The 24,803-nt window shown below is 56.8% G+C and overlaps 4 protein-coding genes across 12 annotated transcripts in view; 2 read left to right on the plus strand and 2 right to left on the minus strand.

Annotated features, from left to right (window-relative positions):
- Positions 1-20: 20 nt before the first annotated feature.
- Positions 21-24,803, minus strand: part of UBA52 (ubiquitin A-52 residue ribosomal protein fusion product 1) — a 103,894-nt gene continuing 79,111 nt past the window's right edge. For 2 of the 4 annotated variants that reach the window (XM_071799516.1, XM_071799517.1), the window contains exons 2-5: positions 679-798; positions 518-604; positions 323-425; positions 21-178 (exon numbers count right to left, since the gene is read on the minus strand). In XM_071799516.1, the coding sequence (XP_071655617.1) occupies positions 85-178; positions 323-425; positions 518-604; positions 679-781 (387 nt within the window). In that variant the 5' untranslated portion in view covers positions 782-798 and the 3' untranslated portion in view covers positions 21-84. Of the gene's footprint in view, positions 179-322; positions 426-517; positions 605-678; positions 799-988; positions 1,085-3,255; positions 3,261-24,803 lie in introns of those variants that run through there. The other 2 variants (XM_071799515.1, XM_065858246.2) reach the window with 2 other exon arrangements.
- KXD1 (KxDL motif containing 1) lies at positions 1,524-3,496 on the minus strand. Of its 2 annotated transcripts, none has more exons than XM_065858244.2 (5): positions 3,352-3,496; positions 2,921-3,021; positions 2,672-2,824; positions 2,258-2,304; positions 1,524-1,946 (listed from the first exon to the last, which is right to left on the minus strand). In XM_065858244.2, the coding sequence occupies exons 2-5, from the start codon at positions 3,013-3,015 to the stop codon at positions 1,711-1,713; spliced, it is 531 nt and encodes a 176-aa protein (XP_065714316.1). In that variant the 5' UTR covers positions 3,016-3,021; positions 3,352-3,496; the 3' UTR covers positions 1,524-1,710. The 2 variants fall into 2 exon arrangements, with proteins under 2 accessions (XP_065714316.1, XP_071655615.1); XM_071799514.1 differs by having other exon boundaries at positions 3,301-3,446.
- On the plus strand, positions 2,733-9,537 carry FKBP8 (FKBP prolyl isomerase 8). 5 transcript variants are annotated; one of them, XM_071799507.1, is made up of 9 exons: positions 2,733-2,851; positions 4,095-4,382; positions 4,556-4,725; positions 4,894-4,982; positions 5,275-5,492; positions 5,567-5,739; positions 5,851-5,928; positions 8,029-8,166; positions 8,696-9,537. In XM_071799507.1, the coding sequence occupies exons 2-9, from the start codon at positions 4,109-4,111 to the stop codon at positions 8,780-8,782; spliced, it is 1,227 nt and encodes a 408-aa protein (XP_071655608.1). In that variant the 5' UTR covers positions 2,733-2,851; positions 4,095-4,108; the 3' UTR covers positions 8,783-9,537. The 5 variants fall into 5 exon arrangements, with proteins under 5 accessions (XP_071655608.1, XP_065714314.1, XP_065714315.1 ...); XM_065858242.2 differs by having other exon boundaries at positions 2,764-2,881; XM_065858243.2 differs by lacking the exon at positions 2,733-2,851 and adding an exon at positions 3,489-3,534.
- Positions 10,175-24,803, plus strand: part of ELL (elongation factor for RNA polymerase II) — a 47,509-nt gene continuing 32,880 nt past the window's right edge. The window contains exon 1 of the mRNA XM_065858392.2: positions 10,175-10,349. Within this exon, the coding sequence (XP_065714464.1) occupies positions 10,215-10,349 (135 nt within the window). The 5' untranslated portion in view covers positions 10,175-10,214. The remainder of the gene's footprint in view (positions 10,350-24,803) is intronic.

Consider the following 24,803-nt stretch of genomic DNA (forward strand, 5'->3'; position numbering starts at 1 on the left):
AAAAACAACACAAAGGGACGTTTTTGGGTGCTGCGATGCTTTATTGAGAGGGCGCTGCGGGGCGCGGGCAGGGCCGCCCCCGCTCTACTTGAGCTTCTTCTTGGGGCGGAGATTGTTGGTGTGGCCGCACTTCTTCTTGCGGCAGTTGACGGCGCGGGGGTGCAGGCGGGCATAGCACCTGGGGAGGGGGGAAAGCACAGCATGAGGGGGACGTCTCCATCTCACCGGGGACGGGGTTTGGGTCCCCACCCCGCTGGGGGGCGGCAGGGGACGGGGTCTGGGTCCCCACCCCACTCGGGGGGCGGTGGGGACAGGGTCGTACTTGCGGCAGATCATTTTGTCACAGTTGTACTTCTGCGCCAGCTGGCGCAGGGAGGGCTCGATGATGCCCCCGCGCAGGCGCAGCACCAGGTGCAGGGTGGACTCTGAAACAGAGAATAGAGCGGCACGGCGGGGTCAGGCGCTGCTGGGGAGCAGCCGGTACCCCCCAAAAAAACCACCCCAAAATCTGCGGCACCTTTCTGGATGTTGTAGTCTGCGAGGGTGCGCCCATCCTCCAGCTGTTTGCCCGCGAAGATCAAGCGCTGCTGGTCAGGGGGGATCCCTGAGGGAGAGAAACCATCAGCCTGGGGGGCGGTGCCTGGGCCCGGGGCCGCCCCCGCCGCTTCCCCCCGGTACCTTCTTTATCCTGGATCTTGGCCTTAACGTTCTCGATGGTGTCGTTGGGCTCCACCTCCAGGGTGATGGTTTTACCCGTCAGCGTCTTCACGAAGATCTGCATCTTGGCACCGGGGGAGTCTGCGGAGAGCGGCGACCACGTCAACCGCGGCGGGGCCCTGAGGAGAACCCCCCGTGTCCCCGCTCCCCCCGCCCGGCGGGACGCGCTTCCCCGACCCTGCGTTCCCGGGGCCGACTTCCCCCCCGCGTGGATCAGCACCCGCCCCCGGCCCCGGCCCCGCTCCCGGAGGCGCCGCCCGCACGCACGCACCCGCCGCCTCGCCGCTGAGAAAAGGGACGGCCGGAACCGGAACCCGCCCGTCGTGACGTCACAACCGGCGCATGCGTGCCCCCCCTTCTTCGCGCAGCCGTTCATGCGCCGCCCGCCCGCTCCGGTGCCACAGGGCGGGACCGGGCCCAGAACCGGACCCGCGGCCCCGGGAACGGGCTCAAACCCGCCCCGCGGCCCCGGGAGCGGGCTCACAGTGCCCCCACAGCCCCTGCCTGCGGCCTCACACCCTCCCCTCAGCCCCTCGCAGGCCCCGGCCGCTCCCGGGACACCGTGAGGAGCCAAGGAGGGAACAGGCCACGAGAACACGGGGCGAGGGGCGATACGGAGCAGGCCAGGACCAAGGGGAAAGGCGGCAGGAAGCCGTGAGCAGCACAGACAGCGCTCGTGGGCACACGCGTGAGCCTCAAAGACAACATTCTATAAGAAAAAACCCACCTGCAACCCCAAACCAGCATCAAAGTCTACGTTGGAGTTTTGCAGCTCTCCTGACACAAATGATTAAGGACAAGAGGCGTTTCAAACCCACGTTTTACTGATTCACCCCGAGGCGAGTGGCGGGGTGTACACACCGTGGCAGTTTAGATGCACAAGGGCCTTCACTCGGCCATCGCTTCTCTCAGCCTTTGCTTCCCCCAAAAAATAAACACACAAATATAAATACAGGATAGAAAGTCCTCCAGGAGCGGCGCCGGCCTGTGCGTTCAGTCCAGGTCATTGGTCGTGTCTTCGTCTGTGAGACTCTGTCCGTTCACGGCCGGTAAATCGTACTGGCCTTGGGATAAATCCTCAAAATCCTGGCTGGTGGTGGGTGAGATGATGTCGGGGCTGGTGTCGCAGGACTCCGTGCTCTGCTCCGAGGTAGCGATGGTGGTTGTGGTGCTTTTCGGGACGGGGTCGAAGTCATCGTCGTCTTCAAGGATGGGAGATTCGTGGATGTCTGGAAGGGAAGCCGCAATTGTTAGTTTTGGTGCCGCGACACAGGCGCCCTGGCCAAACTCCTTGCTCCTCTAATTCTGAATTTTGTCATCTTGTACCAGTGATCGATACAAAACCAACACCACGTAAATTAGCGGCCACTTGTGACCTCTTGCAACCGCATTTTTCATAACCAAGGAGCTTTCCAGGCGCTGGACGTCTCGTCGGCTTCTCCCGACACCCGAGAGCCGCCTCACGCGCGCTGAGAAAAAGGGGCTGTTCACGCGGGAAGAGAAGCGACGGAGACTGCGCGCGCGGGAGGGAACCACTCACTGCTGAACGCCTCCGGGTACTGCTTGGCCAGCTTCCCTTTCAGCGTCCTGCGGAGGAGACAGCGAGCTCAGTGCACGCAAGATCCGGAGCCAAGATTCCCAGGACAATAAATGGATCCCGGGGGGTCCCTTGCGCCGTGGGGCTCCCCCCAGCCCAGTTTTGGGCCCATCCCTCCCTTGGGCTGGAGCAGAATCGAGGAATCCCAAAGCTCCAGCTCCTCTCCTGCCCCCTCCAGGCGTCACTTGGCCACACGTTTTCCCCTCTCTGACTATTTTTCCTTCTGAAATCTCCTCCTTGCCCCCCACTTTGAACCCCCCACAGCCCACCCAGACCCCAGACCCTAGCCAGCCGCCCTGCGCTCCCCACGCCGTCTCCCTCCCCACCGGCAGCCCCGTTCCCGTTGCCGCTGCCCACCGGATCCTGCGGAACACGCTGTCCAGGTCCTTCTTCATCTCCACCAGCGTCTTGGTGTGGTGGAGGAAACGCTCGTTCATCTGCTGCATGCGGATGCTGGACAGGTTGTTGAAGTTGAGCAGCATCTCGTTGGTCTTCTCAAATCGATCCAACCTGTGCGGGGGAAGCAGCCGGAGCTCGGTAACGATCCCCGGGAGGCTCCCGGTGCCGGTACGAGGTCCCCGCGGGCCGGTTTCCCCCGGGACTCACATGTTTTTCTGCGCCAGGATGATGGCGTTGACGTCCTCGGCGTTCACCATGCCCAGCACCCGCCCGCAGAACACCTGGGAGGCCGTGGGCTCCATCGCGGCCTGCGGGGCGGTGGGGGCGGCTCAGCCTGGGGGTGCGAGCCTCCCGGTACCGGGGACGCGCCCCCACGCACCTCCCCGGTACCGGGGACACGCCCCTCCCACCTTCCCGGTAACAGGGTCCCCTCCACCCTGCCGTGCCGCCGATTCCGCAGCCACCCCCCCTCCCCGTCGCCGTGCCCGGTCCTGGGGCGCCCCACACGATCCCACCGCCGGTAACGGAGTCTCCCAGCCCGCCCGCCGCCTCCCGGCCCCGGTAGCGCCTCTCGGGGTGACGCAGACCTGGGCCCCTCCCGGTGACCCCGGGGCCTCCCGCCGGCAGTGCCCGCGCACCTGGGGGAGCCCGTCCCGCCGCTTCACATGACCGGAGCGGGAGCAGCACCGGGGGCGGCACCGGCGGCCGCGCCTCGCTTCCTGGTGCGGGGTCACGTCGAGCGCGACCCCGCAGCGTCAGCGCGCCGTTGCGTCACGGCGCCAAGCCGGAAGTAGTGGTGATCGGCGGAGGGGAGCCCCCAGGTGCCAGTAGCGGGACCCCCGCGCCGCACACCGGGCACGCACGGGGCCCCGCGCCATGGCCCAGCGGCGGGCACCACCCGGTTCCCCCAACATCTCGCGGCGGCCCCTTTAAGACGGCGCCGAGCCCCGTTCAGCGCCTCGCTGACGAGCGTTCTCACCACCCAATGGCGTCAGCGCGGTGGGCGGTGCCTGCCCAATAGGAGCGGGGGGCGGGGCCGGCGGCCGCGGGTTCGCGGACCAGGTGGGAGCGGCGGGGGGCGCGCGGGGCCGTTGCTAGGGGGAGTCCCGGCGCGTGACGGTGACGTTGACGGGGGGGTCCCCGCGGGCGGGAATGCACGTGGCGGCGGGAGGCGCGCGCGGGGCGGCCCCTCCCGGTACCGGGGCCGCGTCACCCCAGTCCCGTCCCACCCCGCGGAGCCCGTTCCCTCCCCCGGGGCTGCCGGGATCCCCCCTGCCCGAGCCGCTCATCCTCCCCGAAGGGTCCCGGCGCTGCGCGGGCTGTCGGCCGCGTCCCCTCCTGTTGAGCGCAGGCCTGACCCACGTCCTCCCTCCTCCTCCAGGTTGCTCCGCCGCGATGGCCTCCAGCGGGGAGGAGCCGAGGAGCGGCTCCCCGGGCCGGGCAGGCACCGGCACTGAGCTGTCGCCGACGGGTGACGCCGCTCACCTGGATACGGGGGAGGATTTCGAGGTCCTGGAAGAGGAAGAAGAGGAGGAGGAGGACCTGAGCGAGCTGCCCCCGCTGGAGGATGTGAGCAGGCCGCCGGTCCCACCGCGAGAGGATGCCCAGACCTCGGAGCAGGGCCGAGGGGAAGCGGCTGAGGACCCTCAGGAGTGGCTCGATGTTTTGGGTGAGAACCTGGGCGGGAGGGCGCTTGGCTTGTGCGGCCTCACAGGCTTCCCTGCGGCTCCGCTGGTGCTCCTTGCACCTGGAAGGCCGGCCAGGAGTCAGAGCGGGACAGCGGGAGTGAGGTTTTTCCCTCCCAGCCATGGGCTGATGTGCCTCTGGCTTCTCCTTGCCCAGGGAATGGCTTGCTCAAGAAGAAGACGCTGGTGCCAGGCCAGGGAGTGGACACCCGTCCCAACAAGGGCCAGAACGTGACCATTCGCCTGAAGGCCACGCTGGAGGATGGCAGCGTGGTGGAGGAGAACCCAGCCCTCACCTTCACACTGGGGGACTGCGATGTCCTGCAGGTCTGGGCCGGGAGGAAGCGTGCTGGCCTTTATCGCTGCCTTGCAGGGCAAGACCTCGCCTTGGGGAGCGTGGGGAGGGTTTGGGGTCTGTGGTGTCCCCGTTTGCGGATCAGAAGTGGCCCGTCTGCCTTTGTTCATGCTCCTTCTCCATGATGTTGTTTCCTGCAGGCGCTGGACTTGTGTGTGCAGCTCCTGGAAATGGGGGAGACGGCTTTGATCGTGTCAGATGCAAAGTACTGCTATGGTGCTCAGGGCAGGTGAGTGGGGAGGGCACGGGGTGGAGCAGAATGGCCCCAAACAGGGCTATGAAAGCTCTGTGCTCCCAGTAACAGCCCAGCCAGCAACCCACAGCTTCTATGGGCTGGGAGACCTGGCTCGCTTGCTACGTGCAGGGAACAGCAGCGTGTCCTGCCTGGGGAGAATGATTTGAGTCACACCCTGTCCTGGGGAGCTTCCCCAATTTCTGGGCCTAAATCTGTGTAGCCTCGTGGGTGGTGGGACCTGCAGAGGCGATAAAGATGCTGGGGGTTTGTCCCCTTCTTTGCGCAGGAGCCCTGACATCCCACCCAACGCGACCCTCACCCTGGAGGTGGAGCTGCTGGCGGCTCAGGACGCGCCGGACCTGGAGCTGCTGAGTGGGAAGGAGAAGATAGAGTTGGCCAACCGCAAGCGGGAGCGTGGCAACTTCTTCTACCAGCAGGCGGATTACGTGCTGGCCATCAACTCCTACGACATCGCCCTCAAGGTCATCGGCTCCAGCTCAAAAGGTACCTGCTCCCGCCCTGGGTGAGGACCGCCTGGGGTCCCTTTCCCCCGTAACCCAACTCTGGGGTCTTTGCAGTCGACTTCAGCCCGGAGGAGGAGGCTGAGCTGCTGGACGTGAAGGTGAAATGTCTCAACAACTTGGCAGCGTCTCAGCTTAAATTGGACCATTATGAGGCAGCTCTCAAGTCCTGTAATCTTGTCCTGGAGCACCAGCCGGGGAACATCAAGGCTCTCTTCCGCAAGGGCAAGGTGAGGCTGGACGTGCGCTGGGTGCTGCTGTCCCTTCTCCATGGCATGACAGAGAGCAGGGACAAGGGATGGACCTCAGCCGTTCTGCTCAGTCTGTATTTTGCTTTCCAGGTCCTGGCTCAGCAGGGCGAATACAGAGACGCCATCCCCATCTTAAAAGCAGCATTGAAGCTGGAGCCTTCAAACAAGGTAGGCTACTGAGCTGGGCATCTGCAGGACGCTCTTCTTGTCTGTGTCCCCCATGAAAGGCAGAAGCCCCCCCTGGAGCTGTTCCCAGCCTCCCCCACAAAGGGAGGCTGGAAATAGCCCTTCAGGACCCGGGCAGCCGTGGTGTGATGTACCCCATGGTGCAATATCTGAGCTTGGCTGGTGGGTCCCTTATCTCCATGTTGCGAGACTCCCTCTGCCCTTTGGTCCTGGCGGTGGCAGGAATCCCTGCCAGCCCATCCCTCCTGCACCAATCCTGCGCGTCCCAGCTCTCCGGGGTGGCTCCTGCAGCTCGTGCCATGGCTGCGGGAGGTGGAGCAGAGCTGAGTCCCCGAAGACTCGCTCAGCAGCCTGGCCTGTGATTCACTGGGCGGTGGGAGCAGCCCAGACCTTGGTCCAGTGCCTGGGCCAGGGCGAGCTCTGGGTCAGGAATTTCCTGTTGGTTAATGATCAGCTGCAGGACTGGAGCCTGAGGAGAAGTCAAAAACCAGTGCTAGGAAGTGGCCCCAGCAGGAGCGAGCCTGGGCAAACTGGGGGAGAGGCAGGAGGTGCTGCCTGCGAGGGATCAAGGTGGGGGGCTCTAGTCCTCTAGTCCTCGGACTGGATCTGTTGGATCTGATTTGTGTCACGATCTGGTGCAGGACGGGGCACTGCGAGCAGGTGCTCGGTGGTCCCGCAGCACCCACAGAGCTTGTGGTCTGAGCACCCACCCTCCCAGCAAAGTCAGGGTGGGCAGCCGTGGGGAGGGAGCAGCGCAAGCGACACGGGCAGCACCGGGAGCGTCTCCGTCACGTTGCTGCTGGTGGGGCGGCTGCTTGCCGCCCATTCGGACGAAGCTTTTAATTGGAGGGGGGTGAAAAAAAAAATCAAAATGCCCAGCAGTGACGTTACCAGTGAAACCACAAGTACAGCAAATTACCGGCCTCTCCGGCTGGCTGCCGGGACTCCCAGGGAAGTGGCGGTGCCGCTCCAGACGGCAGCGTTAAACACGCGTCGCTGAGTCACGGGCTGCAGCTACCGGTGGTGAAAACAAGACTCGAGAAATGCTCGGCTCCACCTGCCTCAGATGAAGAAACTGGTTCTCTGGGGCTGTTGGAACTTTTCAGGTGTTACAGCCCATAAGCAACTGGGTTTCCTCCTGAGCCCTCAGAAACGCACGTTCTGGGAGCAGGAGGAGATGCCAACATTTGGCCAATGTGCCAGCTTGGGGGTGTCTGTGAGCCCTTTGCTGCCTTGCACCCTCCAGACATCTGAGGTCTCACGCTGAGGCAGCGTTTCTGAGCGCGGCACAGCCTGGTGAAGCTGTTGTCGGTCTCCAAGTGAGCCGATGTCGTCTGGAGCCGATGTGGTTGCCGGTGGCAGTGCTGGTGTTTCAGGGAGGTGTCCCCAGCAGAGGGCACAGCACGGCCGTGGCACCAGGCGGCTGCACCAACGCCATGTCCTTCCTTGCCACTGCAGGCTCGGGGAACGACTGGCAGTGCCGTGCTCGGCTCTCCGGTGCCCATTGCTGCTTTTTGGGAGCCTGCAAGCTCTGCACAGGACCTGGAGCTTTCCCCTGCCGCCCTCCTCCAGCTGCAGCCGTCGCTGCCGCTCGGCACAGCTGGGCAGGTGCCGACACGCTCCCAGGTCTTGCTGCAATCCCACTTCAGCGCAGGCTGAGTCAAGGCCGCTTTCCCAGCCTGCTTCCAGACAGAGCAGTGGGAGAGCTTGGGCACGTCTGTCCCCGAGGCAGACACTTTTCCGTCTCGATTAAAGGATAAAAATCCTTTTCCCGATGTCTGGCATCAGCCCTGGGCTCTGCTCCTCACTGCCAGGGAATGGGGAGCAGCTTGGGTGGCCAGGAAGGCCAGAGGGACTCTCAGAGCGTCACCCACCCTGGGTGTCAATGCCAGCCTGGTGCAGCCCCTGGGCACTGGGGAGTGGGGCAGGATCAGGCCATCACCTCCCAGGTGATTCTGGGCTGTTTCACAGAACTCTTGCACTGCCCTGGGCTGATGGGACCTGCTGTGGTCCCTGTCCCCACCCCAGGGGACAGCGTGGGGCTGATAACTGATAACTGCAGCGCCTTGCTCTCCTCCCCAGACCATCCACGCTGAGCTCTCCAAGCTGGTGAAGAAGCACGCGGACCAGAAGAATGTGGAGACGGAGATGTACAGGAAGATGCTGGGAAATCCCAGCGCTGCTGGCGCCCCGGGGAAGTGCAAAGACAAGCTGCCCTGGGTAAGGGGGGGGTGACAGAGCGGGTGGGGGTCACCCCTGGGCTGGGGATCACTGGTGAGGGCACAAGGGAGGGGTTATTGTCCCCTGAGTCCCTGGGGGTTGATGCAGTCCTGCTCCTGGGCGGGGGGAACGCTGATGTGACCCACAGGGTCGCTGTGTTGGGGAGCTGGGGGGCAGCCTTGCCAGGAACGCACCAATCGCTGCGGCTGCGCTCCCGGCTCTGTCCGCCGGCGATGCCAGCTGGAAGCTCCGGACTTTGCTCCCAGCTGCCGCCGTGCTCAGGGGCCCGCTGGCTGTGCCGGTGGAAAGCGCTGTCAGCTGGGCTGCCGGCGGCACACGTTGTCCCCGCGGAGGGACGCGCTGGGCAGAGCCGACGCAGCACTTGCCATTTTTGGGCTGTGTTATCTCGGATGCGTGTCGGGAGCTCGGTGCTGCCCCACGGCACCACGCCAGCGCAGGCAGGGCTGCGTGTCCCCGCTGGTGGCACACCGGGGACAGCCAGTCACCTCGCCGGTCTCTCCTCCTTTAGTCCATCCCCTGGAAGTGGCTCTTTGGTGCGACAGCCATCGCGCTGGGCGGCGTGGCCTTGTCCGTGGTCATCGCAGCAAGGAACTAAGGATGGCGGCGGGGCGGCCCCGCGGCACAGCACCCGCGGCACAGCACCTGCGCCGGGACCTGCATCTCTCCTGCCAAGGGGCTTCCTCGGGGCTCCGCCGCCCGCTCCCCACGGACTCGCATTTGCAGAAACACTGATGCTTTCTCTGCTGGAGGCGCCGGATCCCCCTCCCGACGTCCCCCTGTATCTCTCCAAGCGCAGCTGCAGGGATGGAGCTGCAGGCAGAGCAGGGACCCCCCCAGCACCCTCCCTGCAATCAGCCCCCAGCCCCGAGCACGTTGGGGGGAGCGTGAGACCCTGCACACGGGTACACTGTGGCTGTCCCCAGCCCGGTGAGCCCCGGTGGGTGCCGTGGTCCTGCCGACAAGGCGTGAGGGGCAGAGGAGGGTGCACGTGGAAGGAAGCTGCGAGGGTACGAATGGACATGGTGGTTTCTGGCGCAAAGGGATGTGGATGCAACCAGGGGCATGCGCAGTGTGATCCCCCGTGTCCTGGGGGTTCAGCAACCCCGCAGGCACCCTCTCTCCTCCTCAGCGCTTCCCCAGAGCGTGCGATGTCCAAAGGAAGCCAAAGAACCCTCCTCTGCGGGCTGTCCCGTGCAGGTCCCAGCGCTCGGGGTCCCTCTGCCCTCCGCTCCCTCCAGCCGGGGCTGTCCCTGCGCCCCGGTCTCAGCTCTGCTCGCGGGCTGGGGGGGTAGCACTTTCCTCCTACCCCAAACTGACTGTGAACTTCCCAAATAAAGGACAATTCCTTCATGCTCGGGGCCTCTTCATTCCCAGAGGGGGGGCGTGCTCTCCTGGGCTGTCCCCCCTCTTGTCACACACACGTGGCTGCAGCAGGAGCTGCTTAATTTGAGGGGCAAAAGGGGAATTCTTACAGCTCTGTGGCGGGAGGGAGCAGCCTCCACAGCCAAAGTTATTGGCTCGGGGGGGACCCGATGACACGGAGCTGTGCCCTTGGGTGCCTGCAGCCCCCCGTGGGGGACAGAACCGGGGGCATCTGGGCCCTGCTTGGGGCGGAGGGAGCCCTGGGCCTACAACCCCTGCTTGCGGGAGGAGCCTGCAGGCCCAGCCCGGGGAGGACTCCAGGGTCCCCCAGGCCGTGCCCGGGGGTTGTGCCCGGGGACCGGGGTTGCCCCGCCGCCCCCTCCGCGGGTGCTCCAGGCTGCACCAAACCACCCTCCCCGCCATGCCCCGCGGCGCTTATTTGCATATCCCCGCCTCCTCCACACATCTCCCAATCCGCCGCGGCGGCCGGCGTGGCCTGGCCAATGGGAGCGCGCGTTGCCCACCTCCTCGCCCCAGCAACAGGCGCCCCGGGTGGGCGGGGTTGGCGGAGCGACAGGCGGGCGGCTCATGAATAATGTATAAGGGGGCGTGGCGGCGGCGGGAGGCCCCGGCGGCCCAGGCGCGGAGGGGGAGACGGTCCCAAGATGGCGGCGCTGCAGGCGGAGCGCGGGTACGGGCTGTCCTGCGGCCGCCTCGGCCGCGGCACCCGCGTCTCCGTCTTCCACGTCAAGCTCACGGAGAGCGCCCTGCGCGCCTTCGAGAGCTACCAGGCCTGTAAGGTAGGGGCGTGGGGCGGTGGGCACGGCCCCGCGGCGGGAGGGGGGTGGCCGCCACGAGGCCCCGGCCGGAGCCCCGCGGGCAGCACTGGCGGGGTTGGCACCGGGGGAAGGGCGGAGCGGGGCTGGGGAACCCGGTCCTGCCGCTGCCGGGTGTGTGGCGGGGAAATGGGGAGAGGGGTCGGTCGGTGTGAGGCCCTCCCCGGCGAGGGGATGTGGGGGTTCCCGGCCCCCCTTTCTGCGTGAGGGAACCGGGGCGGGCGCCGATCGCGCTGTTGGGTGCCTGAGGGACACGGGAGGGCTCCCGCTGTGCCCCCCCGGGAACGCCCCGTGTTCCCCCCGGGGGTGTTTGAGGGCCCCCCCGCGGTGTGTGACTGGGGAGGGGTCGTGATTCCCCGCTAAGTGCCTGAGGGGGGTCGGGGGGTGTCGGTGAACCCCTCGGTAGCTGTTGGGGGGACCCCAGTGTCCCCCCCGGTGGGTGACCGGGGAGCCGAGATCTCGGTGCCGCCCCCCGGTAGATGCCGGGGGGGGAAGGGCTCTCGGTGCCCCACCGATAGGGGTCTGGGAGACAGCGGGGGGTGGCTGGGGAGGGGTACAAGGGACGTCGGTGTCCCCCCTCCCCCCACGGTGACCGTGTGAGCGGGTGCGGTCCCCCCCGTGTGCGTGACGTGGGTTCCCAGGGCCCGGGGGGCCGGGCTCATCGCGGGGCCGTGTCCCGCTGGGGGGGGGTCCCACCCCCGGTGCTGCCATCGCGCACGGGGGGGGTCCCTTCCCCGCTGCCACCCCCACCGGGGCACCTCTTGTGTCCCCCCCGCCCCGGTCCGGTGCTCGGCTCCCTTAGGTGGGGGGGGGCAGGTTCGGGCTGGGCTGTAATTTGAAATTTCCAGATTGTCTTTTCCGAGATATTTCCTTGAAATGCGTCCAGAGAGCTTGAATAGTCACGAAAATAAAGAATAATGGCAGCGCTCGGCGTCTGTCCGCAGGGTGGCCCGGCGCGGGGTCCAAAGCTGGCCTGTTTATTGTAATTTCATTTTCTTTTCTCTTCTTTCCGCCTCTGATCCCCAGCGTATCTGTCTCCTCACCTTGCCAGGGAGCTGGGGAAGCTGGGAACCCAACCCGTTTGTCATTAGGAGCGTCCTGCCTGCCAGCTTCTGTAGGATAAACCATATGTTGTCACAACACTATTTTTAATTTAGGGTGTTGGTTACATCACATCACTGAATTGGGCAAGCTCTGTGTGAGGACGAAGGTAATTACTGTACCAGGGTTTATCAACTTGTATTTTAATGAGTGTTTATCAGCATTATGAGAAGTCAGTAGCAATAAGTGCCTTGGGTAGACAGAGTGGCTTTTTCTCCAAAGAAAAAGCAAAAAATCCGAGTAAATGCTGTTCTGTATATTAGGAAAGTCTTTTCTTTTGGAGTTGGGAGAGTAGGAAGACTACAGGCAGCTGTGTTAAATATTTTGGGAAGCTATTCTGAGTCCGTGTCACACATGAATAGTGATGTTTATTTTCTAAATGAAGTCTGGTCTCTGGATTGTTTGGTGGCCAACGGCCACTAATGAACTTTGCTTCCTTCACCGCCACCCAAAAGAGAAATAGTCAAAGGCTACTGGTGATTAAATGGGCAGGAAGGGATAAGGGCAGAAGAGCTCGCTTGTTTGTACAGTGAATAACGCAACAATTAGTGGGCTATTAAACACATATGCTCATTCTGCATTTGTTCTATAAACAGTTTCTCCAGCTTGTTGAACGTCTCAGCTTCCTCTGAAGCGCTCGGCCGCGGCCATGCCAAGAAGCGACTTTATAACACACCTTCGGAGCTGTGTTTGTCCAGTCCCGGCTCTGATTTAATTTGGGGCTGCAGTAGGTAAATGGAAAAAACTTGCTAAGGCTTCTTCTGCTCGGTTTGGTTTTTAAATGCGGTATAACTGACGGCAGCGTTGTGTAATATGTATAATGGCTTGGAATCCAATACTGTTGTTTGTGTTACCTGAAGTCTGACATGTGTGCAGTCTGACCTGTTTTATGCACCGGGACGGCACGTCGGTGCGATTCCTGCGACAAGTCCCTTGTCCCTTTGCCAGAACAGGCCGGGTAATGTCTTCAGTTGCTCGCTGGAGTTTGTTCTTGGTCTAATAATAATGTATTGGGATTACATAATCCAAAAATGATCACCCAGCCGGGCAAGCTGCCATTTGTTTTGAGTGTCCCCTGTGCCAGAGCAGTTGCGTTCGCGCTGTGGAGCTGAACCATGTGCGCATCGGGCAGCAGGACTGTGGAGAAACAAGATATTTGTCTTCTCGGGTCTCTCCCGCTTGAGTCTCTGCTAAATTGTCTGCGTTCTGGTGAAGATTATGGTTGGGTGTCTGCACGTTGGTGTCCAACTGCTGCATTGTGCATGGAGAACGTGGAGCTGCTGCTGAAGAAGCACAGGGCACGCAGTCCTTACAAGGATTTATTTCTCCTCTGCACTCACCTGAAAGAAATAAGAGCCTTAAAAGTAACACCGGCTTTGTAGGGGATGCTTTAAGATGTCACCCAGCAGCTCCTTGTGAAACTTGCTGCCCCCGAAGCCGCTTCCCTGGGTTGTGAAACCCCGGGCGCCGAGCTCCGCAGCCAAAGGCCGAGCGCTGGAAAATGTGGCCCGAGTCAGTTTGTCCGCTGATGAAATGGAGCCGGGCCGGTGTGTCAGCCCAAAACAACTCCTGCTTCTCCAAGGAGGTTAATTCCCTATTAGCTTGCAGTTCACTGTGTTCCCTTCGGGTGTGTGTACACACTCTTCAGGCCTCCCACCCCCAAAAAAAGGCAAGTTATGGCTTTTCCCCATCTCTTCTGGTCTGTGTCGAGGTACGAGGGAACTCATGCACCTGCCTTATTTTCCTCTTTCGTTCTTTATCAAGACGTTGTATCCATCCTCGCTAATACATCTCCATGCATGCCATTCATCCTTTTCTTTTCACACCCTTGTTTTGGGGTTTGTTTTTAGCAACATCATGAGGGTTTTTGGGTCCACAGAAGTCTGAATGCAGGATTTAAAACACCCCGTGGCAGACCCAGGTGTCGCGGGGCTGTTGGTCCCTCTCCTCCCGCTAACGTGGCGTTGGTGCCCATGGCACGTACACCGTGCACGGCGTTAGGGCTGTTCCTGGAACTCCTACCTGGGAATTTCCCAACTTTCGTGTATTTATTTAAAAACTCTTTGTGGCTTGAGGAACGGTGCTGGTGAGCTCGAATGATGGATTGTCATTTGATAACGAACAGCGCGACTGCGGTTGCACACCTTTTCCTGTGATTTGTGGGTTAAACGCTGGCCTAACTGTAGTGCCAGCCCTAGGCCTGGCTTGCCTGGGAGCCTGGTGATTTTAGGAGGACATGAAGAGGTTTGTAGCATCCCCGCTTCGCTCAGCGTGCGGTGCAGCGGCCGGACGGTGCCTCCGCTCCCCTTGTCCCCCTACCCGGGGTATTTTGAACCAAAGCCACCGGTTGATTCACCGGTGAACTTTGGCAGATGCACAAATATTTATTGGGGGCTAAGCCGAGATAACCGAAGCACGTTTCCCCTGTGCTCCACGGGCTCAACTGAGTTTTGGAACCGTGGTCTGACAGACGTGGCTTCCCAAGTCATCCTTCTGTGCTTAAACGGACCGTGACAGAAGTTCTTTCTCAGAGGTTGGGGTCAAACCCCCCACTTGGAGCTGCTGCTTATTGAAAGAACTTATTCAGACTTGGGCTTTGGAGCAGGTTGTTGTAGGTGCCTTCATCTTGCTGTGTTTAAAGCACGAAATACAAAATGAAGGCTCCTGCTGTCATTACAGGGTCTTTAGGGTAATGCGTATTCGTGCTGAGCTGGGAATTGAAAGCTGCTTGCAGGTGTCAGGAGCAGAAAGAACAATCCGGCTTTCGAATCAAAATTCATCGAATTATCTTAGAGCTTTTTGCATCATTCCTCCTTTCCCGTAACCTGTTTTTTCCTGTCCTATTAATTCACTGATGCTGTAGCCTGTCAAAATTGAAGCTCTTACGACATCGGGAGCATGAGTCGGGGACATGACTCAATGAGTCTCGGAGGAGGGTGGCTGCAGAGGAAACTCGCTGTACACGTACGGCCCCGTGTGATCAGCAGAAATGGGACAGGATATGCAGAACACGCTGAACCGCTCGGCTCCTTCTCCGTGCTCCTCGCTGACCCGAACGTGGCGCCTCCCATTCGGAGGAAGGGGACAAAGAGACGTTTCACGTCCTGCGCGAGGAATGGTTTGGCCTGTGGCAGTTCCCTTTCAATTATTTAGGGTAGCTTTTTCTCCCGACCATATACCATTTGGATCTGCTCAAATTATAGATTCATCTCTATAGTTTTCAAATTGCACGGGAAAGAATCGTCTGTAATTTACATCTAAAGTGACGTACAGTTGCTATGGGATTCGGTGGCAAATTATAAACCCATTATGCCTGTTTTTTACGCTGGTGGTAGCGGAGTGCAGAAGTGGGTCCCATCATCGGCGTGCCGGGGAGAACAGAAAGTTTGTCACAGGATCCTCATGGCCAACGTGATCTGCTTTTTATCAACAAATCATACACCACCATTAATTGGAGAAGTTTAATTTGGGCATTATGAAGGTTTTGCTCGTTAGCAATACCAGGGCAAGCAAGCTTGAAGATTAACCCCTTAGATAACATTTCTGAGGCTGGGTTCTATTATTTTAAGCTGCGCAAGTGGAGTTTTGGCCCTTGTGTCAGCAGCTCTAGCAGCTGGATCCTGGCAGTTGTGCTCATTACCTTTGCTCCCTTTCAGCACATTCAACGCTTGGTTTCTTATTCCACTTAAACAGCAGCAAAGGGAGAAAGAAAAACTATCTTAATTTCATTTTTACCTCTTCCCTGGCCAGCAGGCCCCACCTCGAGTGCACCGGGCAGCTCAAGGAGCCCCGCGCCTCATCCTCCAACATATTCATCAGTTTTCTCTGAAGTGCTCGGTCCTGTCGAGTTGGTTTTTGTCATCGTGCTGCTTGGCAGAGGGACGGCGGCTGTTGAAATAGTTCACTCGCACGGTGCCGACGGCTGGGATGGCAGGAGAGCCGCGGTGACTTGGTGAGGGAGGGGAGGTTTTGTTTGAAAAAGCATTTGAGGTCTCGCTGATAAATGAACGCGTTATCTCCCGACCGGTTTGCGCATCTCAAACAGTTTAAACGCCGCTTCTGCCTGTGACTTGTAAACTTGTCAAGCGTCTCCAAATCCCTGGTGTTTGTGCACGCTGAAAAAAGGGAAGGGACAGACTGCATGCGTCAGTCTTGCGCTGATTTGTGCCAGCTAATCCATGGGAGAAGAATACGTTTTGGCTGACTTAGGGGTTTTGCTGCTAATGCACAGGAGAATGCGTTTGAATGGATGGAGGGGCTGGTTCGCGCAGGCTTTGGGGAGGCACCGTGTGGCTGGGATCCTGTGCCAGATAACCCCGATTTGTGAACACGCTCCTGGGATTTCCTGGTTTATTTGAGTTTTGGGGTGTGAGAGGCGAGGTTGGGGGAGGAGAAGTGGTCATCAGCTCGGTATCATCGTGTCAGGGAGCTTGAGATCGAGTTACCTCTGAATAATGAAGGTTAATGCTGTTTCTGGAGGAGCCATTATCTGGAGTGAACTCGACACTAACGAAATAATAATCATTAAAAAAAGCCTGATAAGCTGAACTATGTTAATATTTTGTACAGGGTGGGTACAGAGGAGACATCACCAAAACCAGGCTTCTACCTCCAGCGTGTCTTAGCTTGACCTAGATGCATTATCCAGGAAAGGAGCTTGGATTTGCCGATAAGAAGAGTTTTCTGTAGTAGCTCATGTGTTGCTTAGAAACATCCCATGTACATAAGGCAACTTTTGCACACCATGGTAACCTGGTGTTGCCTTTTGGCTGTTTAGGGTTTTGTTGTTGTGGTTTTTTTCCGAAGAATCGCTGTAATAAAGAGCGTGATAACCCCTCAGCATGCTTTGCAGCATGTGTGTCCCTGCTTCCAGAACCTAATCCTTTCTGCACTGCTCCAGCAGAGAGCCAGCCTAGAAAAAACACTTCTCCATGCACTTGGTCTCTCCTTTCTTTACATTGGACTAGTGCCTTTTTTTAATTTAAAGAAACCGGCATTTGTTTAACTCAAAAGGAGGTCGCGCTTGTGAGCGTGAGGTGACTTCACTGCCCCCCCAGTGTCCCCTGAGCCGGTGCCATCCCGCCGCTGTTAACCCTCCGCTCTCTGTCTCCGCAGAGCTTCTCTTGGCTTGTGTTAGGCAGGAGAGAAGACTTTAGCCCAAGGCGTTCGTGGAAAACCAAGCTGGTTTAGTTTCCAGGGTATATTCAGGCCAGTGGCCACCACCAGTTGCTCTTTCTCATGTGCAGAACGTGCAGCCGTCCAGGGAGGCTGTGGGCACAGTCCTGGGGTGTCAGCTCTGCAGGAAAGCAGCTCAGCGCGGGGACAGTGATGGATCCAGCGTCGTGAAGGATGGATCTGTGCATAACACCGCAAGGAAAGGCTTGAGATGTACCGCTGACTTCGGCCCCCATCCCAAACCACACCAACAGGGGTTAACGACACCCTATGGAGCTTCCTGGAAGCACCCAGTCGCCCAGACCTTTGTAGTATTTAGATTTCATCAGGACAAACATCCTCTTGACTGCTTGGCTCGGGTGTTTCCGAGCCCCGCGTAGTTTGGCTGATAGGCCGCGCTTTGGTAAGAGCGGCGGTTCCGCTCGCGCGCCGCGTCGGCGCTGCGAGGATGCTCTGAGCTCATTGTCATTATTTAGCAAGGCCAGACGTGTCGCTTAAAAGCCCAGCAGGATGGAAGAAACACGAGCTCAATCCACACCGCTGTGCCCAAAGGAGCTGTATTTTCTAAAACTGAGGTGAAAGATGCTAATTTAATCGTCCTTCTATATTCTTACCCACTGAAGGCCTGTTCTGTGATGGGCTGCAATCAATACGTTATGTGCCAGTTGTGGTTATTTGAATCATATTTCCACATTTCAGTGTCTAGACTTTATGTTTGTGTGAGTTTTGTTGTACCTTTCCAGCTCCGGCGCTGATTTAAGTTGTTTTTGGCTCCTGGGTTCTATGAGAAAGTCAAATGGGCTGTGTTTCTGTCTTTCCCAGTCCCCAAAAAGACAGGAACAAGGGAACTGGCAGAACTTGGGTTTTTTGAGCTCTTTTACCACCACTTTTTCTCTCCTCTGAGCGAGTCTGCGTGGGGATGAGCTGGGCTCTACCATTTGGTGACTTGCGGACGGAAGCACAGACGAGCCATTTCTGTTCAATGAACAGGGGTTTGCTCGTGTTTGGTGAGTCTGAGGGTTTCTCCGTGATGCTCGGAGAAGCTGATGGAGACACAGACCTGGATCACATCAACTCACTGGGACCAGGAGGTAGAACAGGCCCCAGTAACACCAACAGCAACCAGAAGAAGTAGCAGAAAATAGTGTAGACCTGAGCTGGGACTGGATCCATTTGATTCTGAAAACAAAACTCCTGGTTTATAGTAAAGTGTATTACGGATAAATCGGCAAAAGGAGATAATGTTCCCACCTCCTAATTAACTCGTAAAGCTTGCTACCATGAAATTTAAAAGGCTTAAGTGCATCTGAATAGCAAGAAAAATTGGTCATATGGCACACGGAGAATCAAGGCTGTGGTTAGAACCTCGCTATGTATCTGTGCCCGTGTACCGGCTCCCCGGCTCCCGTTTCCCCGCGGTGTTTGAGGTGATCCAGCTCATTGCCAAAACCCTGGCTCTGCCTCTTCCAGCGAGCCGAGCTCCGTGCAAACATCGCTCTAAATTCTTCCATCCCTTTCAGCTCCAGGACTCAGTGGACGCTTTTCAGAGCCCCGCGATGGGCGGAGTAGCAAGGAAGCGAATTTTTCCACCCTGCCTGAGCTTGGGCAAGCGGAAATTGTGCCTTGGAAGCCGTATAAGGCGAGTGAGTCGGCTCTCGCCGGGCTCACCTTTCCTCCGGGAGCGGGAGGAGGGAGCAGCCCTGGCTGGCAGGGACAGCGAGCTCTCCTGGCCCTTTGAAGTCGTTCCCTGCGCGGCCGCTGGCCGGGGGTGTGGTGTGGCAGGCCTGATTAAGTCGCAGCAACTCATTAAGTCCCTGACTCGTGGGGCTTTAGCACGCCGGCCCAAAACGAAGGCGTGAGCTCATGAATCAGGGTGAAACTGCTATAAAACCGACTGGAGCCGGGGAGGAGGTGAGGCCGGTCGGGAGCCGTGGCACCGGGTTTCTTCACCTCGTCTGTCGGCAGACTGGGCCGAGCGGGACTCGGCTCTGAAGTGACGGCTCCCGTGTCATTAAAACAGACTAATTTTTGAAAACACCGACAGCACCTGCTTGCTCTTCACGGGGTGTTCAGCTCACACCGTGACCTCCGCCGCTGCTTCTCGCAGAATTAAGAACCACTTCTGCTCCCATAAATAGTCTCTTAAGAAGTGCGTAGGAGCTCTGCTGGCCAATTTCTTTTGCAGAGTGCTCTTGGTGACACCTGTGACAATGACCTTGCTCCCCGTTTGCCCGCGGCGGGCTCGCCGAAGCAGCTGTGCTTTGATGGGGGCGCGGGGGTCCTGTCCGTGAGCTCCCCATAGATGCTCAATACTAAAAACAAGCACACAGGTAACTAAAGGTGATGTGCTCTTGGCAGTCAGCAGTTTTCAATAGAGAAGTTGCTGGATGTGCCCTGTTTGCTTTTCCTGCTCTAAGACCCGAAATGCTCCCGGTGTTAGTGGGTCCGTGTTCCCTGATGCCATTGAAGAGGTGAGGATGGGTCCTGTGCACCTCGGAGGTGGTCTTGATGTATATAACGAATAGCTGCCAATTCTCCCCCTTATTCCAGAAATAAACCCATGTTTTTTCTAAAAGAATAATGAGCAGGTGTATGTACGAAAGCAGCTCCCCCAGCTTGGAGCGGAGGAGCCGACCCGAGCTGATGGAGACCCTGAAACACGCAGCTTTGCTAAGGAAGCGGCTTGTTGTTTAATCTTTAGAGACGTGGAAATGGGAAGGGGGAGGTGGTAACGGATAAAGGATAAAGTAAAACACACTTAACCTTTGTGAGCATGAATGGGATATCTTAGACCTGTTTGAAATGGGCACTTTAGTTGACGTGGAGCGTAGCGGTGATTAAAGCGGATGGCAAACATTTTTAGGACTTTGTTCTTGATGCATTAAAACGGTGCAGCGGCGGTTGCTGCATTAAAATCTAGAACGCTCTCTTCTGGGGTTTTTCACCATGAAGGGGGAAAAATAGATTTATTACCTAGAAGGTTTGAGGGGATAGTGTCAGGTGCCTTTTCCCGACCTTTCTGCTGAACCTCTGCAGTCGTTTGCGCTGGAGTTGGGTCTGATGTAGGTGCTGCCTGCATCTTGCTGCGACTTTTAGTGCTCTCATACAATTAAGGCCATTTAACTCAATATAAAGGCCTTTCACGTGTCATTAAGACTGAATTTATGAACGCTGAGAGCAGGAAGAGACGCACTTGTATTCTAGTCCAACCTCAGATGGGCCCAGCTAAGGAAGCAAAACACTTTGGCGAACTACAAGTTGGGCGGATTGTTATATTTAGCCCCAAAATTCCGGTCAGACAGTGAAGCGACCACACCGCCGCTTTCGCATGTGTGAGTTAGCTGGGCTGCCTCGACGCACCGGCGGGAGAGCGATTCTCAAACTCAATGTATGAAGTCTCTTGGGGCTTTCAGGCCCGACCCCAGGAGGCTTTTTGCAGCTCTGTGGTCAGTCTCTATTTACTCAGCAGAGGTGGTTTGTTTTTACTGTTCTTATCTGAAAAATTGTCGTGTTCATTTTTGGAACCCATTGTGACCTGAACTTTCACAGGTGGCCTTGCAGGGAGCAAAGAAATATCTGCTTTGCTTTTTTTTTTTTTTTAATTTTTGAGGTAAATTTTGCCAGTTCAGAAGAGTGCGTTCTTTCTTCTGCTGTTTGTCGCTGTATTTTTGGAGCGGGTTTGTTACCAGCAGAGCAAACACAGCCGCCGCGGGAACAGTGCGGGGTCTGTGCTGCGCGCTGAGCGGAGGGAGCACCTGGTTTAACGCGGTGGTGGCTTCTTCGGGCGAGTGCCCTGGAAAATGGTGTGTGAGCAGGGGTACGTAACACGCTGGGGTACAAGACCCAGTGGGATTGTCTCATTTGATGCTTTCAGATGGGTTTTTTCATGGGCAGCTTCCCACAGTATCGCAGGATGTTTGGGATTGGAAGGGACCTGGAAAGCTCATCCAGTGCAATCCCCCCGGAGCAGGAACACCCAGCTGAGGTTCCACAGGAAGGGGTCCAGGCGGGTTTGAATGTCTGCAGAGAAGGAGACTCCACAGCCTCCCTGGGCAGCCCGGGCCAGGCTCTGACACCCTCACCATGAACAAGTTTCTTCTCCTGTTTCAGTGCAACCTCCTGTGTTCCAGTTTGAACCCATTGCCCCTTGTCCTATCATTGTTTGCCACCCAGAAGAGCCTGGCTCCATCCTCCTGACACTCACCCTTTATATATCTATAAACATTAATAAGGTCACCCCTCAGTCTCCTCTTTTCCAAACTAAAGAGACCCAGCTCCCTCAGCCTTTCTTCATAAGGGAGGTGGAAAAACCTGATGCTGGTGATGATCGCTGGGAGATGGGAGGAAACATCAGTGATATCTGTCTTGACTATTGAATTTCTGTTGGGTTGTGTCCCCAGAGTCCCACTGAGCATTGGAGCACCTCTGGTTACCTGAAAGCCAAAAAAGCTGTATGAGCATCTTCCTTTAGCCTTGGAGGCCGCTCTGGCTCGGAGGTGTTGGTGCTTGGATTTCTTTGTGGTTCCTTCAGCATCCTGGCTGTCCTGTCCCATCCTGGCTTTAGCATCTGCCTGTGTTTTATTGTCACCTTTTCCAGCAGGGCTGGCTGTGGCTCCATGAAGAACATCTGAAGATTGTCTTAAGTAGAACTTCAGCAGACTGGTAATTACGCTTCAAGTGCCAATAGGACAGAGCCGGGCACACGGAGCAAACTGGTCCAGGCTTGTTTTCCTGGGCTCCCGGTGTGTGTTGGATGAGATTGTGCGGGGATGGTTGAACAAGTTAGTCAATCCCATCTCTAAATCGCCTTTCTATATTTCTCTCTTGCAAGAAAAGTGGTAGAGCTGTGCGGAAGATAAGGATCACGCTGATGTTTCAGCAGCTCGTTTAAGCCATCGTATAAGCACAAAAGCAAGTGAATCAGCCCCGGTGTCTTCATGTGTCCTAAAATAAATCAGACTTTTGTAAGCAAATTGGGTGAGTTAGAGCCGCTGTGTTTTCATTAAAAGATTGCAGTGGGGAAAACGCTCTTTAAAATTCAGCCTCGGGGTTGTGTTGTTCATTAACTGATAGTGGCTCCTGTTTACTTTGTGTGATAAGTGCGACGTTAGGAACGGCCAACAGTGCCGCTGCGTCACCGCTGCCCTTCAGAGAGAGCTGCTGGCTCGTTATGGCTCGCCTTGCTGACAGGTGGGGTTTTTTGAACCGAAATAAATGCAAACAGCCCGAACGTACCTCTCCTAATCATGGAAACCGATTTCTTTTTTCCCCCTGTTCTTAGCAGCTTGGTAACGCTGCTCTCGGTACAAAGGTCATTTAAAAAATCTGACACGTCAAGCCAGCAACTTACAGCTTCTTAATGAGGCTTAAAACCTGCGCGGAGCTGCTGGCTGAAATACGTTCGGCTCTAGGGCAGGAGGGAGAGACACGACCAGATTATTGGGATGGGGTCGCTCTTCTTTTCCGCACCGACCCCCCTGTGTCTCCGTGTAGCCCATGGTACCCGAATCCTTGCCGGTTTCACTTGGCTTTTGATTTTTCTCGTTATACAAACAGGTGTCTGACAGCTCCCAGAAGAAAAGCCACTAAAGCGTCTTCAGAAGATACGCACGTGCTGGTTTTTAAAGCGATTTCTTCCCCTGTTGAGATGATCTCCCAGCCTTGTTCTCCCCGCCCTGTAGCCACCGCTCAGCAAGGTCCTCAACGCTCTTATTTCGGCACCGTCCTACTGAAACCTCCCATCCCTGGATGTCACTTGATGTTGCTCTAAAGCTCTTGAATCTTGAATTGCTCGTTCTCTGGGAGGCTTCGCTGGTCGTTTGAATGTCTGAGGGTTCCCAGCGCCGGCCCGTTCCCCAGTACTGGAATTTCAGCCCCTTCAGCCTCGCTCAGTCTGCCCGGCCTTTGACTGCTCTCCAGTCAAAACTAGGTCAGAAACCACCGTCAGCTCCTGATATTTCACTGTTCCTGTTTTATAAGTTGTAACCCCGTGTTGCTCCGCATTCAATCGCTTGCTTTAATTTTTAATGTATTAAATGTCTCGCCTTGCTCTTCACGAGCAACCTGGCATAGGAGAGCTGGTAGAACTGCTCCAGAGAGCATCTTGGCTACCTCGATTGGGTCCGAAAAGGTGAATTCTCCATTTGTTACATATAATGCTAAGATGCCAAGCTGACAGGTTATTTCCCCCCCCAAATCCTATCTGTACGTTTGCTGGCAGTTTTTTTAGCTTCTCTTTGTCTCGAGTGTCTCTTTAACCTGATGGGTGAAAGAAAAATAGCTTAAAAACATATATAAAAAATTAAAGTAATTGGAAAGGCGCAGACTGGTGAGGGGCCCAGTAAAGTGGGTATGGTGGAAGTCATTTAAGCTATTGATTTCAACCGAGCGTTCTGGCTGACTGTACCATTCAGCGTTTTATAAGACCATTGCTGGAATGGTGCTTGAAGGCACCAAGTGCCTCAGCATTCATTGAAATCCACCTGGTGTAATTTAAGAGCATCCTCACTCCTTTTAGGCAGACTTGGAGCTAGCTAGCAGTATTGGAATACTCACACATTCCGGCATAAGTGGGGTTTAAATGAATTCTTACTTTTCAATATAGCTTGAAGGTTGTGGGTTTTACATTCTGCCTGAGCTGTCATCTCAAAAGTCTTCCAGCATGGCAAGTTGTTTTATTCAGCTGTTCTTAATACACTATATTTTCTTTCCTTGGGTGTCCCTGCTGCTCTTGAACCCATTCTAGGATGGGAGGACTCCTGGGTTGGACACCCGTGGGTTTTGGGTGCCAGATTTTGCTCACAGACCTGAGCCATCCCCAGAAAATACCGGATGAAGTGGCCACGTCTCCATGTACCACCCCGGAAATACGAGTTGCGTTTCACAGATAAGAGGAGTTTCAACCCAGAGGTGAAATTCTTGATATAAGGTCACACAAGGAAAAATTCTGGTGGGGCAAATGGGACAAGTGTGGACTCTGAATCGGGTCCTGTTGTCACTTTGCATCACTTCGAGCACGGCTCTTGGCCTCGAATGGGAGCGCTTGGCTGTTTGAATCAGTTATGGAAATCTTATTTGTGATAGAAGGGGGAGTTGTCTGAGATGTGCTCTCATGGCACACGTTTCTAAGACAGATGAGGGCGAGCCAAGAAAGCCAAGCCTTTCTTCATAAGGGAGATGCTCCTCTCCCTTCAGCATCTTGGTGGCTGCGCTGGACTCTCTCCAGCAGTTCCCTGTCCTTCTGGAGCTGAGGGGCCACAACTGGACACAAGATTCCAGGTGTGGTCTCCCCAGGGCAGAGCAGAGGGGCAGGAGAACCTCTCTGACCTACTGACCACCCCTTCTAACCCACCCCAGGTACCATTGGCCTTCCTGCCCACAAGGGCCCAGTGCTGGCTCATGCTCACCCTGCTGTCCCCAGGACCCCCAGCTCCCTTTCCCCTACACTGCTCTCTAATAGCTCATTCCCTGACTTACACTGGAACCTGGGGTTGTTCCTGCCCAGATTCAAGACTCCACACTTGCCCTTGTTCTATTTCATTCAATGTTTCCCTGCCCAGCTCTCCAGGTCTCGCTGGATGTTCCTTCAGAGGCAGCACAGAAACCTTCGTTCAAGGCACCTTGTACTAGAGGAATGGCTCTTAAAATATTAATCTGAGCAAATCTAAAACCCCTTAATGATTCTTGGCTCGTAAATCTGTTAAGTAAAGCCTTTAGGGAAAACCAGAACTGCTGTTCACCTTTCGCAGAGTTGGGAATTTCGGATGATTCAGTTTCCTTCTGCCAGTTTTTGTTTGGTTTGTTTGGGTGGGTTTTTTTTTTCAGTCCTTTCCCAATGTAACAAGATCAGCTGAGATCTGCAATAAAACCCCGCTGCAATAAAACCCCGCTGCAAAACAGGCAGCGCTGCATGCAGGAGATGCTTATCCTGGGAGTTTGGAGGCTAAATGGGATTCTTGCCAGGCTGAGGTCCCTCTAAATTGTCTTGTAATGCAAATGTGATGTTGAAGCTGCTCTACTGAACTTCTCTGAAGAGAATATTTAGTAATTATCGCACTTATTGGTGTTTCCAGCGTATGGAGGCAGAACAGGAAATGTCTTTGGAATCGTGTTTCTTGTTGAAAACCATTTCAAAGCAGATCC

The sequence above is a fragment of the Patagioenas fasciata genome, chromosome 27, assembly GCF_037038585.1.
Source record: "Patagioenas fasciata isolate bPatFas1 chromosome 27, bPatFas1.hap1, whole genome shotgun sequence".
Taxonomy (NCBI): domain Eukaryota; kingdom Metazoa; phylum Chordata; class Aves; order Columbiformes; family Columbidae; genus Patagioenas; species Patagioenas fasciata.

Coding starts and splice junctions, on each gene's coding strand:
- KXD1 (XM_065858244.2), bottom strand. CDS start 3,015: ATGGAGCCCACGGCCTCCCAGGTGTTCTGCGGGCGGGTGCTGGGCATG. Junction 2,825..2,920: donor ATCCTGGCGCAGAAAAACAT/GTGAGTCCCGGG, acceptor TCCCCCGCACAG/GTTGGATCGATTTGAGAAGA. Junction 1,947..2,257: donor GTACCCGGAGGCGTTCAGCA/GTGAGTGGTTCC, acceptor CTTCCCTTCCAG/ACATCCACGAATCTCCCATC.
- FKBP8 (XM_071799507.1), top strand. CDS start 4,109: ATGGCCTCCAGCGGGGAGGAGCCGAGGAGCGGCTCCCCGGGCCGGGCA. Junction 4,983..5,274: donor TGCTATGGTGCTCAGGGCAG/GTGAGTGGGGAG, acceptor TTCTTTGCGCAG/GAGCCCTGACATCCCACCCA. Junction 5,493..5,566: donor CATCGGCTCCAGCTCAAAAG/GTACCTGCTCCC, acceptor GGGTCTTTGCAG/TCGACTTCAGCCCGGAGGAG.